The sequence below is a fragment of the Agelaius phoeniceus genome, chromosome 2, assembly GCF_051311805.1.
Source record: "Agelaius phoeniceus isolate bAgePho1 chromosome 2, bAgePho1.hap1, whole genome shotgun sequence".
Taxonomy (NCBI): Eukaryota; Metazoa; Chordata; class Aves; order Passeriformes; family Icteridae; genus Agelaius; species Agelaius phoeniceus.
The window spans coordinates 80,378,956-80,397,474 of NC_135266.1; the positions used below are offsets into that span (position 1 = coordinate 80,378,956).

The following is an 18,519-nucleotide window of genomic DNA, read 5'->3' on the forward strand; positions in this document are numbered from 1 at the left end:
ATCCCAGTATTACAGCCTCCACCTGACTCCATGGAGTTTAACAAACTGGATCTGGCTTATGGTTTGCTGCTGCAGTACATGTCAACTGCTCCAGATTAAATAAGTGAAAAGAAGTGTAGAGTTGATTCATCAAAAATCAGCTTTCTAAGAGTTTCCTTGGAGCAGATCTAGAGGAGGCTGCAAAAATGAGCACAGGGATGGAGCACCTCCTGTGAATAGGCTCAGAGCTGGTGTTCTTCCTGGAGCAGAGAATGCTCCAGGCCAATCTTGTTGGAGCTTTAAGCAGGACCTTTAAAGGTCTCTTCCCCATTCCTACCTACTCCATGACTTGCTGTGGTGCATTTTAACCAGAAAGAGCATTAATGAAAAGCCCTTGTTAATTAAATTTACAGCAAAAGTTGAGCTTTGAATCTGACCTAATTGATATGTGCAGGAAACCATAGTTCTAGTCTTAAATCACACAGTGCAAAGAATAGACTAAAAACTCCAGCTTTACAGGACAAAGGTCCTTTTCCCCAGAGATTCAAATAACCTTAAAACTTTATTTGAAAACATTTTATACATGTATATTACAAAACTTACTTACAAAAGGTATTTGAAATATTAACATGTAAGAAAAGCCTTTCAGGCCAGTAACTCAGTCTGAGACAAACAATGAAGAAAGCATTGTTTCTTCAGTCCATCTGCAGCTGTGGTGAGCTCTGAACAGGGGACCACAGGGGTTTGGGGTACTCAGTGTTCCTACAGCTTAAAGGTGAGGATTCCTAAATGGCTTCACAATTCACCACTGAGGCTGCAGCACCCAGGGGCCTGGATTGTACCAACACCACCATGTGCCCTTGTTGCTCAAAGCCTTTCCCTGTCATGGGGCTTTCCAAGTCTTCTTGGCCCGCAGTTTCTCCAGCATTTTCTGCAAATACAACAAACAATGAGACCACAGTACTGAAGCTGAAGTGGCTGCCCTAAAGCCAGCATGCCTGGGAACTGCCTGTAACCAGAACAGGAATGGGCAGTGCTGTACTGGACAGCAGTGCCTCTGTTCCAGAGAAGCCACAGATTACACGGCAGGGGGAAGGTGGTCATATTCCTCTTTTCTGTTAAGAAGGGAGCTCTAAAGCACTGCAACAAGAGCAGCCACTCTCATTCCACCACAAAGCAGGGGGAGCTGGTCAGGGCTAAAGGCAGGAATTGGACCTAAATTCCCCCATAGTAGTCACAGCCTGTGAGGATTATCCAGCATTTCCTTTTGTTTGTCTGGGGTGCAGGAGAGGAAATGGGGAATCGACAAGCCCAAGGCCCTTTGTTCAACCCTGTTCCACAACAACTGCCATCAAAACCCCAAGATTCTTGCACCTTTTAAGTTAGGGCATGCCCAGAATATCACCCTCCCTAGGGTAGTCAAAGCAGCCCAAAAACCACCAAACCCAGAATGCTACCTTAAAAATAGAAATTTGGTCAAGTTATTATTTTGCTCCAGACTGTAGAGCAGCTGGAGCCTTTTTGCTCAAGCTCAGGTCATGAAATTCAGCCTGAGGCAGACATGCCTTTTAGAGAAAACTTGAGCTCATTTGTTTTTCACAAGGAAATTCTTGTATGGGCTGTACCAATGGCATAATTTAACATCCAGACTCGTTTGAGGGTCTCCATTTCAGCTCCATTCACACCACATCTCAATTACTCTGGAAGCTCAGTGAAATCAAGAGACCAAAGGGCAAGAGGACACTGTGGGAAGCTATCATTACCTTTTGAAACTCTTTAGCCTTTTCTCTGTTTTTAGCATAAGTTTCTTGCCTTGTTTTTTCTTCATTTCTGATTTTTACTTCTGCAAGCTGATTATAAAGTCTGTGAAAACAACAAAAAAAATCAGTGGCTGGGCAGGAAGGAATTGGCAAAGATGGAGTAGGTTAACAAGCTTAAGGTTTTGCCCTGGCTCAGTTGCTAGCAATTGGGACAATTTCATTGCATGCCCCAGTAATCCAGAATTGCTTCAAATTCTTTTTCAGCTGCATTAAACAAACCCTCTCCCTGTTCAGAGCAGCACTTGTTGCCTGTTACTGCTCCTAAGTGCCCAAGTGAACTTGGCATCAAATTTCACCCCATGTCAGGCATTAAGTGGCACAGCTGCCTCAGCAGGTGACACCAGCAGTGACCTTCCTCAGTGCCACCTCTGCACTGGGTACCTGCATCAAACACACCTGGCTCCTCTCCCACCTCTTCAATGTTAAGCAGCACTGGGTCCAACTGTAAGGGCACAGACTGAGCAGCAGCTTTCACAAAACACAGATTAACTACTTTTTTCCTATGGGTATTTTTTTTTTTTGAGTTCTCTCACTTGTGTTCATGCAATACCTGGATGTACGCTGGTGCATTTCAATTTCTCCAGACTTCCTATTCTCTGGAGAAGATACTTTCACTTCTCCTACTTTTTTCAATTGATTGGCAAGTGCACCATTTTTTCCTAAGGGGAAAAAAAAAAGCCAAACATATGTTTGTATGTATATCCTAAATTTAAATCTCTAGTTCACCTAACTCAAAAGCATGAGATATTTCCAAAGATTTCTAAATGACATGACAAAACCCAAAACAAGCTAGCAGAATGAAGCAATAGAGATGCCATCCTGAGTTAAAATAAATCCCCCCAGTTTCACTCTTGAGGCTGCTGCCTGTGCTTAGGGCCATCCATGGCTCTCCAGAGCTGACCTCCAAGTCTCCAGGAGCAGGCACTAGAGCATGCACCAGTCTGCTAAACAGGGCTGCTCTGTGATAAGCAGCTGTGGTTTGCAGAGGCACCTGATGATGATAAAGGTGGGCTGATTGTGAAATATGAAGAGCCCCCCTAAGGGCCTTTACAGCACAGGCAGCCAGACAGTGAGGGAAACAAAGCTCCCTGATTCCCTGAGAAAACAAATTAAAGAATATCCCACTTTGCAATAGCAAACATGTAGCAAACAAACAAAAAAAACCCCACAAAAACAAACAAACAAACAAACAAAATCTATTCTTTGATATGAAACAGCAAAACAGCAATTGGAGGGATATCTAATGCTGTGTCTTGTCCCCTACCTAAACCTACCAGAGAGAAGACCAGACTCCTTCTGTCTGCTTCTTAGATTCTCAGACTTTCCTCCTAGAAGCTTTCTTGCTTCCAGCTTTTCATTTTCTCTCTCCTTATTTTTTATTGCTTCTACTCTTTTCAGAGATTCCTGGATGAAATTCTGCTTTCTTTTTAAAAAAGATTTTTGTAAACTTCCGGATGTAGCTTCAAATTCCAGCAGCATCACTGTGAAAGAAAATGAAAAGTCTCCACATTTCTCACTTTTAACAATGAGCAATAAGTCATGCATTTCAAGGTATTTCTAAAATGCTGAGCTTGAGCACTTTTGTAAATGGCATGAGGAGAATGGCACTGAATGATGAGGCATCTTGCAGATGCAGCAGCAAGCTCAGACCTATGGAATCCAGTAATGGTCTGCAGGTCTGCCCAGACTAATGCTCTGAGAAATACTGCATCAAAAGCAGCTGGATGCATCAGAACATGAAGACCTGACAAGTCCTCAACACAATTAAGTTCTGTGAATTCCTGACCTTCACATTACTGCAGCTCATCTTGGACAAAAAAAAGTCAGTATTTTACTACTGTTCCAGACTACCATCAGAATAGGAAAAAGGACAATTCTTTGGCTAAATGACTTGGGGGACTAACAGAAAATTAGAAATAAACAAAAGCACCTAAATTATGACAACAAATCAGAAAATGGCACATATTTTTCAAAATTAAGTCATTACAAAACCAAACAAGTTTAGTGGTAGAGATTCTGAAGTTTCATGAGAGAGAACCTGGCCTAGGAAGACACAAGTCAATGTGACACACACTAAACCTTGGTCAAAGGTACTACAGACCAAGCCTGAACAGCAGGATGCACTTACCTAAGTAAAAGCAGCTCTGAGTTTTCCAAATGAGAGGTGTATTTTGTTGATGATTTTAATACTAAAAAAGACTTTCTACTTCAGTGTATTGAAGAACCACATAATTACCTGCAGTCTGATGTGATGGACAGTGACTCTTGTTGGGACTCTGGGCTTTGGGAGAACTCTCAGGCCTTATGAATGCTGAATCATCTGCATCTGGAGTTAGTGGCAAAAATTCTCTCTCCTGTTTCAAATGGATCAGTGATTGGATTGGAAATGCTTAACACGTATGACAAATTTGAGTGAAGCAGTACTACTGTACCACTAGCATAGACCCACTACAAATAAAATACATGCTTTTGCCTTTATGCAGGATGCAAAGAAAAACCAGAAATGGATTTTGGTAATAGGTATGAAAAAGCTGTTTTCTAAAAACTCTTAATACAGGTCTGCAAATCCAATTTCTTTTCCTTTCCTCCTGCTCTCTTCAATTCTCCCCATCCCCCTCTTCCTGTTCTGTCTTTTCCCCCCATTTTCCAGAGGCAGGTGACACCCACTGCAGCAGTACAGCCTCCAGCTGCCAACCTCCACCTCACCCATGTATCAGCTACCTGATAAAAACCCATCCTTAGACGCTTACAATTCTCTAGATGGCTCTAGCAATTAGTGCATGATCTAATCTGTTCATCTAACAGACTCAGTTCTACACTGTAGACACTGGTTCTGCATCAGTGCTTCAGCACCCAAGCTGTGGTCTCACTACAGCCCACCCCTCTGCAGTTTACAACAGCCTTTGCTTTATATAAGCAAGCAGCAAGAAGAACACCACAGGTTAATTAACTGTGGCAGTTTTGAAGAGCTGATTCATTTTCCCTCTAACTGCTGTTGCAGTCTGGTATGGCTCCATCCTCACAAAGTGAGGGGATTCTCCTTTTTTTTCCTGTCTAGTCCGTAGTTTTCATTTCATCCCACACTCTCCTTTCATTCAGTTTTCAACTAGTAAAATACAATTCAGTCTTGCAAACACCAGCAAGATGGTTTTGTTTATTGCAGCAAGTCTTCCTAAACTCTATCTAGGTCAATATGACAAGGTAGTGACTCTAAGCAATATCCCAAATTTAGGATCTATTCGATCTGTCTGGAAAACACAACATCAAACCAAGATGATCCAAAGCAATTACAAAACTTGGAGAACACAACAACCTCTTATTTTTCAACAGTGGATTAACTGCTACAGTGGGGTCTCTCTTTACTGTGATTAATACTAAGTTCAAACCAGAATCACATTAGATAATGCTCACCTCAGTATAAACATTACATTCAGACCGATCCACACATGCTGAGTTATCCATTGCATCCTCCTTAATTTTCTCTTGGTTAGAATGTTCAATGTCTGATTCTACAATACTGATGTCATTGGAGCTTACCAGAGTGAGCTCAGGTTCTTCCATAATACCATGCCCTGACTCAGTCTCCTAGAAAATAAATTAATCAAGACATCAATAAGGAAAAACGCAGTAAATGAAATACAGAAAGAACATTTGTATATCAGAATTCGAAAAACTGAAACGAATAACCCAAAGCAATCAAACAACTACAAAAACTCCCCCTCTCCACAAGTTTAAATTACTTAATTCTAGGGAAATTTTTTTTTAAAGCTACATCAATGCTATTTCTTTAAGTTTGCTTATGCTTTGGTTAATTTATTTACCTCCTTCAGGCTTCTAAATGGAGCCAGCTGCATGAACTCTATGACTTGGTGCTAAGAGAAGGAGATGCAGTAGGGATCCTACAGCTCCTCCAACCATTGTGGGAACTCAGCTCATTTAAACTACTGCTAGTTATCTCAGTGCTAGGATCTGGAAGAAGGAGTAGGGCAAAACTCCAGGAAACAGGAACTAGAACTGTAAAACCAACATTTGCCAAGCTTTCAGATATTAAAGGTCTAAAGGAACTTTGTGCAACAACAAAACCCCTGCTTTTGGAAATTTGTTCTACTCACCCAGACTGGAATATGACATGAGCCTCTGGGCACAGGATGAGAATGTTTTTCATGTCCTTGGAACAAAGAACTGTTCTGCTGTACAACAGGGTGCAAATGGATGTCTGAGTCTTCCAAGTTGGTTTCTCTGAGAACCCTCAGAGATTCTTGTCCTTCTGGAAAGCTTTGATCTGGCTCCTTCATGTCCATATTGCACTGAGAATGCAGCTCCACAGCTTTATTTACTTCATCTACATGAAATGATTTTTCAGGAAGCTTCACATCCTTCTTCTTATCAAATGCCTCAAAAGGTAACTTTTCAGAAGACACAGTCTCTTTTACTAACTGCTGAGGGAAAGTTCCATCCATTGTAACTGGTATGGGATCTAGTTGATAAAATGATTTTTGCTCTTCCAGGTGAATCAGACTTTTGTTCTGCAGTTCTTCCACTGAACACTGGAGATTAATACATCTCATACTTCTTGACAGCTCTTCATATGCACTTGCAGGTGAAATACAGCTCTCATTGCCTCTGTTTTTAATTCCAGGGGCTTGTTCAAAAGGTCTCTGTGACACAACGTTCATATCCCCTGGCTGATCAGCATTCTGACAGTCATCACTCAGAGTAGATTCCAATTGCAGTGAGTGAAAAGATTCTTCAGATCCTGTTTAGAAAATTGTCAGAAGTCAAACTTCTTGCTAGCAAAACAGAATTTCCACTTTAAGTCTCTCTATAAGAAGATTTTTCACTAATGTATAACAAGAAGTCTAATAAAAAGGAAGAAACAGAAGAAACATTTTGTTTAAAAAACTGCTAAAGCTTCCTCAAACATAATGCCATTAACATTACAGAAAATTATTCCATCACTGTACACAAAACTCCAAGAAACAACACTTGCTGCTTCTTAGAATATGTTTAGGGATGGACTTTGTGATGGTGCTGACATGGCTACACTGGAAGCCAGAACATTTTACAGCTCATAGTCTGTAAATGGAAGTCCTCTGAGTCTCTTTTGGGCCTGCAACAAAGTCTCTAAACCAGAAAAAAAAACATTACTTCAGCAGAAAATCTTCAAAGTAGAAAGGAACATTTAAAGTGCAACAAAGGGTACTGTTCCTACAAGGTAGAGTACTGCAACCTAAATTATTTTCTTTATCTGAGCATAGAAAGTCAAGATACCATTTTTCCCCAGAAGAGGCTGGACAAAGAGAAAGACTGGGTATCAACATTAATTACTGGGGAGGCATTTCAGCAGGACAGCATGTCCCAAACAGACAACAGTGTTGTCTAAATCACGTTTTTTTTGTCCTAAGTTTGCTAGTAAGGTTACACAGACTCCAGCATTGTGCTATCACCAGGCTTTTTATACACATGGAAAGTGCCACAGAAACCTTTAATGGCTTCCTTTAGATATTTTTTTTTCATTCTTTGATACACAGAAAATATCTAGTTTTACATGTATAAAGAATATTGTCTGCTGATAAACAGCAGTTATGGGGAGGGGAGAATTACACTGCAACATCAGCCATCAACAGAATATTCTCTGGATGATGCACTTGCATATCAGCCTTCCTCGAACAATCCAAAACAGTTTTTACTTGCTTCGTTTGTTGGTTATGTTATTTTTCCCCTCCTTTTAAAGCACAACAGTAACTGGTTTGGGATTATGAAAACACTTAAGAGATGGGAAGATTTTACAGTTAAACCACAAAGATTCTCTCTATAAGCAATTTAGAAACAGAATGGTTTGAAGTTAGAATGGAGCTTCCTAAATCCTATTTGCTGTGACTGCAATCACAACATCTTGAAGTGTCAGCCTCCTCTAGCATTTTTTATTGCTTTGCAAGTCACAAATATAACTGACCAATAACATTTACATTATAACTACTTAAACTATTGTGCCATATTTCCTGTTCAGCTTTTTGCTGAAGCATCTTGAAACACTGAAACACCTGATTCTTGCTGCAGAAATATTTAGATTGCTACTAGCTGCATTTGGACTTTTTAGAATTTAGAATTATATTTTTCCTGCTATAAGCTGCAGTTAACTTAATCATAAACTTCCAATCCACTAAATCAATTACTCCCTGTAGCTCAAAAGTTGCTGTCATATCCTCCACTTTATTTTGTAGAGAGATAAGGCAGTTCTGTCAGCAAACCAAGAATCACAGTGTGCAGTAAACTGCTGTGACTTAACAGAGGGAAAGGAAAATGGAATTATTTCTTGAAGAACACAATGTATTTAAGAGACAAATGACTCAGTTCAGAGAGACTCCAACACATGAATAAGATTTTAATCAATTTTTGGGACCTCCTTACCTTACTCAAATTTACAAAGTAATGGATATACATTAACAAATACTTGAAAAAGGACAGTTTCAGCCAGAGTTGATGTTTCTTTGCCAACCAAATCATCACAGAAGGAATAAGTAACAGAATATCCATTACAGTCATCTGAATATCTGGTCTGCTTGTGTACCACAGTCATAACTGCTTAAGAAATGAACTTTAAAAAATTTAGGAGTTCTCCCATTAAAGGTGGTGGAGGAGACTGTGTGTGAGAGTGCAGCAGAGTTAAGACATTTCAAAGCAGGGCTGAGGGAAGTGAGATCTGTCCCCACTTCAAACCCACACTAAGGGCTGGTATTTATATACTCGCACAAAGCTGATTTTGAAAACGACACTGAACATACCTAGAGTAACATTTTCTCTAACCAACCCTTCTGATGGAATGTTTTGCCCATTTGCTTCAAGAGTAGAAGGCAGACTGCTTCTTTGTCCATTCAGACTGGAGTTTTCTTCTAGAAATGCAGACACATTTGGACTTTCTGTAGAAAATTCTGAAGTCTAGTGGCATAAAAAAATTTTGATTTAAGATTAATTTTCTCAGAAATATGAAGGATAAAAAGAAAAAGGTAGTTTTTGATTTTTAGGTTATGTTTTCTGCTACAACCAGCAATCTACATACACAAAAAATGCACTGTGTTTTTTTCTATATAGTATAGGGATTATACATTTAAATCTTACAAAAATCTTCAACCAAAGCATTTCCTCCACCAGAGTTTTTTCTGCAGTACCTTGCTAAATTCTCTACTGTGTTGGGAAATTCTGTATTGAGAACAGGATGATGATGACGATGTATCGAAGTCAACACTTGGTTCCAAAGGTCGAAAGATCTGGTGATGGAAGTTTGGAAAAGGTCCCTCCATTTCAGGAAAACAGAGTTCAGTTGCTAGAGCTATAAGAGAAGAGGTTATTTTAAAAACAAACAAACATCACCCACCCCCAAAACAAAAAAAAAAAAAAGCAAACAAAAAACCTCCAAAACCTCCAACAATGGACACATCACAAGTTGTTTCCACATACAGTAAATAAAGCCTATAGAATTCTGCAGGTATACAAATACCAGCTGAAAAACGAAATCTTTACGGCATCCAATTCTTTGACACAATGCAGGTATAAAAAGTAGTAAGAAAGTGCTACCTTGATTCAATTTTATTATTCTTTAAATGAAAAGGTGAAGTCTGTAAGTTCTCTGTTCAGCTCTTGTGAGACTGCCTCAGAATTAGTGTGGGTTTCTCAGTACAAAACTCACAACAGAACAAGACCAATGAAGAGGCACAAGGATGATTAGAGGATGGATGAAGCACATGATGTTCAAAGAGCAGCTAAACACCTGAGTTTGTTCAATCTTAAAAGAAGAACTGGGGGTGTGAGGGAAGTGGTACAAAAAATGTCTGCTGTCTATTAACTCTTAAGAGGTACAGTACAGAGAATCCTAGAATAGTCTGGGTTGGAAAGGACCTTAAAGATCATCTAGTTCCAAAACCCTTGCTATGGGACACCTTCCACTTAAACAATTACTCAAAGCCCCATCCAACCTGGCCTTGAACACTTCCAGGGATGGGGCACTCACAACTTTTCTGGGCAACCTGTACCAGCACCCTCACTACCCAACCTCAACACCCTCACTATGATTGATTTCTTCCTAGCGTTTAATCTGAATCTCCTCTCTGTCAGTTTAAAGAAAATGCAGTCTCCTCAAACATGCAAGAAAAGAAGAAAAAAAGAAAAAAAAAAGAACAAACAAACAACAACAACAAACCCCCCCCCCAAAAAAAAAAAAAACCAAGAAGAAAGTTATTAAAATGTTGCTTAGTGATATAGAATCTTTGTCCTTGGAGATACTCAGAACTTGCCTGGACAAGCTCTTAAGCAACCTGGTCTAAGTTGGCTCTGCAGTGAGCAGGAAGGAGAATTTGGGTCACATACTAGAAGGTTCTTCCAGGTCTAGAAAAATCTATAATTATATGATTTGAAGTTTTCAAACATTCCAGGAAGAAGTGATTTGAATTAGATCTTCATGATCGCTAATAACGATGTTCTTAATTTTCATGAATTATTATATTTTTCTAGAGAGCATAAAATTCCCACCAGTCAGTCAGAGTTTCACCAACTATATGACCCCTTGTGAACAATGAAGTATTATATAGTATTTCTGCACCTTCTTGAAGTGAAAGCTGTGCATAAACAAGTGACAAAAATGGCACAGGTAGCGAGCAGCCCAGCCACAGTGGCAGGAAGCTGCACAGAACTGACAGAGATCCAGTCAATCTACTTTTTTTCTGCACTAGGTAATCTTTGTGAACATATATCTAACACCAAGCTCCAAGAACATCAAAGTATTGCATTCTTGCATGTAGAATCCTTATTGACTTTAAAATGTAAATTGAATATAAATAATACAGACCAATGCCTAACACTGAGCAAGCTCCTCATTCTGTATGATCAGAGAGCAGCATAAAAATGCTATAAAATAATGAATACCTTGGAAATGTGTATTGTCCTCTGAGTAAGAGTTCAAGGTCCCAGTAGGTCTCTCCAAGATCTGCTGTATCTGGTTTTCTTTATAAAAACACATCTTTCCTTCAGACAACTGACTTTCAGACACTCCAGACAAAATTTCTTGCCTCTGCTGCAAGGTAAAAGGAAGCGAGGAGTTCCAAGGGTGACTTCCTGTTTCTCTCACAATTCCATCTTCTCTTCTATCAGAAGACAATCCTGAAATAATAAGTTAGATGTTCACAGTCATGCATACAAACCACTTGCATTACATCATTTGAAATGACAGTGCTTAGCAGCCTGAAATATTCATAGAGTTCTGGGGTTTGTTTCTTTCTTTTATTGTCTCCTGTCAACGCTCCTACAAACCTCACCACACATTTTCACAAATGCAAGTTGCTAATATCTGATTAGAGAAGAGTCAGTACACGGCACTTTTACAGCTTAGCACTTTTACAGAATGTAGACTTAGGAAATACTGAAATAACAGCAGAAAAGAATTAATACTGCTATTTTATGCTAACTCGCACACCTTTACCTCCTACTGCATATAAACGTGTCAATTCTTTCCTGTGATCTTGAATATCTTCATGACACCCACAGTGGTTTTATTTGTGCTCAAACAGAAATTGCTTTATGCCAACACTAGAAATCTGAGGGATCAAGACAACCAAAATCATGTTCCTAAACAGTACACCAACCCTTCTTAATCTGTATCTTTATTATTTATAAGCTTACAGAAGAACTGCACAAAGCTACCAGAAAAGGTCACTACTAAGCACTGAGTGTATGGTAAAGACACAGCTAGACTTGAAAAATTTATTTAGTCAAATAACTTCTAGTATTTTTCTTCAAGAAAAAATCTGGTATTCTTCTTTCACAACTTAAAAAAGAATGGAGAAGAAAGATTTCAAGAAAATTACCTTAGAAATTACTTTAGCTTTTTTACATCACTAAAACACAGATGTGTCACTTGAGTTAGAAAGCTTACTACTCAAAATAACATCTGTTTGAAAAATTAGGGTTAAAATGAGCCATTGAAATCGCAGGCTGTAAAAACTGTAATCTTCAAAAATTGATTTATAAACATGGAATAACACATATACATATGTTTCTTAAGAAATCAGAGGCATGTCAGAATAAGCCAATATTAAGCCTCGAAGTAAGTAAATCCAAGGGTCACTATCTAAGCAATTTCAAACTCAATTCCATGTTCATAAGTAATACTGTCAGGAAGACTTATGTATTTATAATAAAGGAATTGGTTTTGATTTTATGAAAAACTAACAACATCAAGAGGCAGACTACAGACAAAAAATAGTAAGAACACATATTTCCCAGAAAACTATTAAAAGTCAATATGGCATTCAAATGACATTTCCATAAATAAGACCTTAAGAATTACTGTGGTGACAGGCAGATACTGGAACAAGTCTCTTAACAGCAAGACAATCATAGCTCTGCAATAATCCATGAAATATATTTATTAGGAAACTTTTATCAGTGTATCATTTGATGATAAACAAGAATTATATAAATATAAGTATATAAATATAAATATAAGTATATAAATATAAATATAAGAATATAAAACAAGAATTGCCACTTGAAAGCTGCTAGTGTTACAGTTGCATAATAAAACTCAAAATATCCTTTGCCAAAGCAGATGTATAATAATATTAAATTATTATAAAAGTTAAAAATCATAAGCACCTAAGAAAACATTCTGGTTATACTCAACTCTATAAGATATATTAATCAACCTTTGGTGAAATTTGACATAAGCTTATTTCAGAAGAACTTATGTTTGGTGAGTTAGACCCATTCTGCCATAAAATTAAACCACAATTTTCTTTTTACAAGAACAACAAAACCTGAACACCCACCGGTGTCAACAGGGCTTGCATTCAACATGTCAGTGGTTGAAAAGGTGCCAGTGGAAACTGTTGAAGTTACATCACAGGGTATTCGTTGCATGAAAGCCTCTGAACCTGGCACTTCCTAGGATAAAATAACACACCTATTATTACCATGTAGTCACATGTTCAGAAGTAAAGCTGTAAACCCACACATTTTATTCTGAGCTCAGTTCAAGTGTAGGAGCCTTCATGTTTTGCACAGTCAGGCAAATATAGATTCATCCTTGCTCAGTACAACACATTCACCCTCCATCTCCCAGGCACATCACCCCCCAACAGCCCCCTCCCCTCTCTCTCATACACACACACACATTCACACACTCAGTCTCACATAAAGCCTCTCAGAACTGCATACAAATCATGACACCTGGAAGATTGTAAAACAATCTTCTGGTGGTCAGATTTGGCTATTTCTCATCACAGACCCACTTCAGCTGAATTGTGGATCTCAGAGGGACATATATGCAAAACATTAAAAACTCATGAACTTTATAAGTACTTTCAATATTGAGCTTTTTGCATACAGGAGACTTAAAATCTAATTCTCTGAAATTAAACTAAAATATACAAAATCTTCTAAAGCATTATCTTCTTTAATTTTAAGGTAAGCTCTATAAAGTCATGAAGAAGAATTTTGAAGAACTAGATGTGAACAGTTCTTCTCAAACTCTGACTTAAAATGTGCCCTAAGAAAATAAAAAATCTAGGAAACCTTTCTGCTACATTTTTCATTACGTACTACTATATATATATATGTGTGTGTGTTTATTTAACATACACATTTAGAACATTCACATTCCAAGGTACTTTTATATATCCATGTCATAACACAGCATGTTTTAAATACTGTTTTTATCTGCTACCAAAATTATGGAATCTTTGAGGGAGAGAAAGGAGGGAGACTGGTGCTGGTTTTGGCAAGGCTTTTAACACTCTCACAATATTCTATGATGCCAGTTTGGATGTTGCAACCTGGATGGATGGACAGTAAGAAGGGTAAAAACCTGGCTGGATAATCAGGCTCAGAAGTCAGGGACTGAAGGGTTACACACTGGAGGTGGGGAACAAGTACACAGGGCTCTGTATTTGGCAATGACCCAGAGGAAGTGACACCACACTTTTATCAAATTTGCAGATACATTAAGTCAGGAAGAACATCCCATGCACTGAGCAGCAGTGCTGGTATCCAGAAAGACCTCTGAGGCTGCCTCTACAGGAATGGTATGAAACTCAGCAAAGGCAAAGTCCAGCACCTGGGAAAGAAGAAGCCAGAGCACCAGTCCCAGCTGGGCCTGCCTGGGGAGCAGCACTATGAAAAAGGAGTCTCAGGAAGCTGAGTGTAACGCATTGGGTGCCCTGACTGAGGAGCAACAGCATCCCATGCTGTATGAACAGGAACAGAGCCAGATGATGCATTACAGTGCTTACCTCTTTACTTGGAGCTTGTTCTACTGCTGCATCTAGAATAGTGCACCCACTCTTAGCCACCCAATATGAAAAAGAAAGATTACACCACAAAATAAAGAGTGAGTTATATGATTATTTTGCTATGACCAACCGTATCATCAAGCCTCAGTGATGGTCCAGAACTTATTCTAAGTCTCTCTCCACCTTCAGCAGCAACAACTGGTGAATCTTGAGACACTTGAGAGTCCTGGGACTGGGCTGAACACAAAAGTAACAGAAGTAATGAGGAACAAAAAGCCATTTTTGAGTTCATAGTGAGCAATGCACAGCAGAGGGCAGTAACACTCCACTGCTGCTGGCCTCACTCTTCAGGCACTGATTCTGCCCGGCCTTAACCACTTTCACCTACACAGCAGTTTCTGCTGCACCACACCACCAATTTCATCAGTGACCTGTGGTCCTTGACACACCTTCCTATAACTTCTAACTACCACAGAGCAGGCAGGAAGAGCTGGAAATTCATGTTTTGGCTTAGCAGAATGAAATGTGGCTTTGCCAGTGTTATCACAATCATTTCACTGGAGTGGGGGGAATCCTTTACAATCTACCATTACAGTGATTACAAAGAAAAGCAGACATTCTGAGTCAGAGAAACCAGAAGAACTGAATTGCTTAACTACAGCATGACTAATACCATGGAACTGAGTCACTTTTGCCATAATGCTCTTACACATAAAAGTAAGTAAGATCAGTACCTGCAAAAAAAACCACCACAGCAGCACCCAACAAATGCAATTTCTGCATTCAGTGCTGATAAGCACCTTCAAAGTTTGACAATTCTATGATTATAAGTTAACTGTCACAAACAAATACATATTATTTTTTCCAGTATAGTTTTCAAGAAAGAAGTGCTAAGTATGAAACTGAAATTAAACACAAGTGAAGTAGGCATGTTTTCTCCTAAGCAGGAGAAACTGCTAATGACAGACATTTCAAATCCCCAGCTTTTGTAAGACTCTCTACTTAAGCAGATCTAATTTTTTCTGAATCCTAACACTGGTTTGTACTTTGTGTATGCTGAAATTCAGCTTCTTACCAGATGGCAAACTCTGGTTGTTCTAATTTATACTATAAAAAAAAAGGGAAATGTTTCCTCTGTAAAGCAACAACAGTAATGGACTGATATGATATGACAATAATAAAGATTGTGTTCTCAATAAATATGAAGCATTTTGAACCTCATTTTTCAGGGAGAGGAAAAAAGTCCAAGATTTCTTATAGTCACTATTATCCAGTAAACATCTAGGAGAAAGTACAAAACATAAATGGAAATACATCTAAAACACATTTATTTAGAGGTTAAGTACTCAACTCAAGTCTGTTCCTCTTCCTTGGAGCAGAATACAGGAGACAGAGGATGCTGGAAATGAGCAAGGCCTTCAAGGAAATTCCTTGAAGAAGCATGAAAACTGCAATCATCTAATCAATTGCTATGTATACATCTCCATAGGAGAAAAAATGCATAGCACAAATGATTGCTAAACCTTAAGTAATAACAAGAAGCAGTGTCTAGAAATGGCTGTCAGACGTTCAGAAACAAGAAACAGACTACTTATTTTAAAATTAAATAAAAAAGTAAATGCTGGAGCAAGCTACCACATAATTCTCTATTTCTTGATACCTTTCCATCAACATTAGAGATATTTTTCTGAAAGAAGTTATTTTATTTTCTCTAGAATATCACCAGGACAGGTGATTCAGGACACACTAGAGATGAGATTCAAGCATTTAATAATCTCTTGTATATAAATTCTGTGGACAGCTATGTTACAAATATTTCATTACTGAACTGCAATAACCTGCACTGTTCTTGTGATATTAATACCAGGAATGAACAGTATCAGTTTCATGCTATAAACCAAATTATTTAATTAAAACTCCATGCTCATATCCCATGACTTTATTATATTAATATCTCTAAAAATCCTGTATTTGGTGATTCATAAAGGAAGATTTTTCAGTCTTTCTCCCTCCTCTAAAATAATAGTGCAAGGTTCTTACAGCATCCTGACATCAACATGGGAATTTCATGTTTTAACTTTCTGGCCACCACAATGTGACAAAGAATTTATGTTTAAAAGCTGAATCTGCAATATCTCAAATGCTTATTTTTCCTCCCCAAGAGGAATGACAGTAAAATAGCAACCATTATTTCAGGGTACAATTTGAAAGACATGACCAAATATCAAAACACTCAGTGAAGACAATATAAAAACAAGGCTTAGTCCAAATCCAGACATGTAGACAAACAAGGAAACAAACAGAAGCTAAACTGGTAATGGAAAAGGCAGTCTGTTGAAATGCCAAATTATGGACAACTATTTGTGATTACTAAAGATAAACTGAAATCTTAGGTTAGCCTGGATCACAAAATAAAGTCATGCTTGGATAACATCCCTGTACACAGTAGCAACACATGAAGATAATCACATCTGGAACACTGCTCAAGGGAACCACTGCAGATATACAGAGAGACAAGCCTGATGAAGAGTCCTCAAGGAGAACTGTGGAAGAGGTGTATGTATCAAACCTAGTCACTAGTTGCAGGTTGACTTGCTAAGGAAATTAGGGTTGTGCAATCAAACTGCCTGTCTCAGCTGCAGGGTTACTCTGTAATTCCCTATTAACCGTTTGAATCCTATTGGCCCATTCTAGCCAAACAGGATTGGAAAGAACATCAAGTGTCCCAAGTTCCCAATTCATCCTATCAATGCATCAGTGGCATGTAAAAGAGCAACTCAGATTTTAGACTCACTGATGGCACTCAAGGCATCATCACTTCAGTTACCTGTTCTCTGGCTGCAACCAGCTGATCAGTTTGTGTAGCACTTGCAACCACTCAGTACTGAGCACAGGGATTCATCCCCCCCCTAACCACAAGGAATCCTTAAGACCCATTTTACAGACATGGCTGCCTTTAAATTTGAGAGGCAAATTATATAGGCAGCTAATTACAGACTTTTCAAAAAAAATGCCTGTTACCCAAGGCAAATCTCCTATCAAAGGAAACTCACCTCTGTTGATAAAGCATCTGTATGTAAAAAGCAGACTTACCAACTTTTTCTTTTCATCTTTTATTTATGATTTGAAAAAGCATGTGAGCAGTGACTAGGGATTTGTACACATCTAGTGGTTTTGTAACCATGAAAGCAGTACAACTCCTAAGTTGTAAAGACTTATATTATCTGGTCAAAGGTTCAAACCAGCAAGAACATTACTGCAAAGAACAAGGTCAAGGATCACACAAAGCACTCATTTGCTCTTACCTGTAGAGATACAATTACATCTTGAAAACATGAAAAAAATGCAAACATGTTCTGGTAAGAATCAAGTAGCAAAAAATATTTAAAAACAAAATTAAATAAAAAATCATAAGCAACAACCTAAAATGAACCTTAAATTTTCCCTTCAGGAACTCTGTATTTAAAGTGTAAGGGGCTGTAGGTTTTCTTGCTGAAATACCACACTGGTTACTGAAAGTACCCAAGAGAGCCTCATAGCCTATATGTTTTCAAGATTATTGCTGGCACTTTTGGTTGCTGATCTGCTCAAGAGGGCAATCCTCTTAAACATATAATCACAGAAAGCTTTGGGGGTTTTTTCTTTTAATATAGATGTTCACATAAAGTTTCCTAATCCTCTTACATAAAGTATTGCATTGTTATAGACAATAGTCTACAATGTAAAAATGCACTACACCAAGATATTTTATATTAATTTGGTAACAGCTGCTCTAGCAACGGTTCTACAACTTACTCAGAAAAATACAAGTCTTTTCATCAAATATTGTTAAAAGACAAAATGTTTTCATGATAATTGAAGTTCAAAGATAGATATACTTCAAAAGGGGCATTCTGAGAAATAAAGAAACAGCTGAAGGAAAATGAGCTTATATGTACTTATTCAAAACAACTCCAATTCCAAGTAAATCCGATTGAATTGGAAATGATGTCTCAATGCAAACAAAATGAAAAATTAAAGCTTAGGGCCAGTGAAGAAATTTCTAGCAAAACCAGGACATGTATACTACATAGCTGTATTGCTTGTAACAATGGGCATATGAAAGCTGCTAAGTTTCTGAGAACTCCTCTGCAGCTCCAGTAATATTTTAGATGGATACTGAAAACTGTACTGGACCATGCAACACTGTCATCTTGTAATAAGCTTCAGATTGCTTTAGTGAATGTTTTACAAACTAGTCATCTTTGTTCTTTTATAAAGCCAGTCAAGTTACCCATAATGTCTTTAGTAGGTTTCAATGTCCTTTTAACAAAATTATTTTGAACATTCATAAAACTTTATAACAAAATTTTTTTTCTTGATAACCAAAACAACTTGTTTTATTTTATGGAATCAGGAAACTCTGCCACCTATGAACATGGCCGATCCTCAAAGGTACC

At 38.2% G+C, this 18,519-nt stretch overlaps 1 protein-coding gene and 1 non-coding gene across 3 annotated transcripts in view; both read right to left on the bottom strand.

The window, feature by feature from the left end:
- Nucleotides 1-491: 491 nt before the first annotated feature.
- Nucleotides 492-18,519, bottom strand: part of CEP295 (centrosomal protein 295) — a 43,630-nt gene continuing 25,602 nt past the window's right edge. For both annotated transcript variants that reach the window (XM_054628162.2, XM_077173981.1), the window contains 12 exons: nt 14,211-14,317; nt 12,620-12,734; nt 10,719-10,952; nt 8,969-9,129; nt 8,585-8,738; nt 5,912-6,555; nt 5,211-5,384; nt 4,036-4,153; nt 3,074-3,280; nt 2,350-2,458; nt 1,743-1,842; nt 492-910 (listed from right to left, as the gene is read on the bottom strand). In XM_054628162.2, the coding sequence (XP_054484137.2) occupies nt 863-910; nt 1,743-1,842; nt 2,350-2,458; nt 3,074-3,280; nt 4,036-4,153; nt 5,211-5,384; nt 5,912-6,555; nt 8,585-8,738; nt 8,969-9,129; nt 10,719-10,952; nt 12,620-12,734; nt 14,211-14,317 (2,171 nt within the window). In that variant the 3' untranslated portion in view covers nt 492-862. The remainder of the gene's footprint in view (nt 911-1,742; nt 1,843-2,349; nt 2,459-3,073; nt 3,281-4,035; nt 4,154-5,210; nt 5,385-5,911; nt 6,556-8,584; nt 8,739-8,968; nt 9,130-10,718; nt 10,953-12,619; nt 12,735-14,210; nt 14,318-18,519) is intronic.
- LOC129117730 (small nucleolar RNA U2-19) lies at nt 12,992-13,078 on the bottom strand. The gene has a single exon (XR_008533895.2). It is a non-coding gene; the product is annotated as a small nucleolar RNA U2-19 (small nucleolar RNA).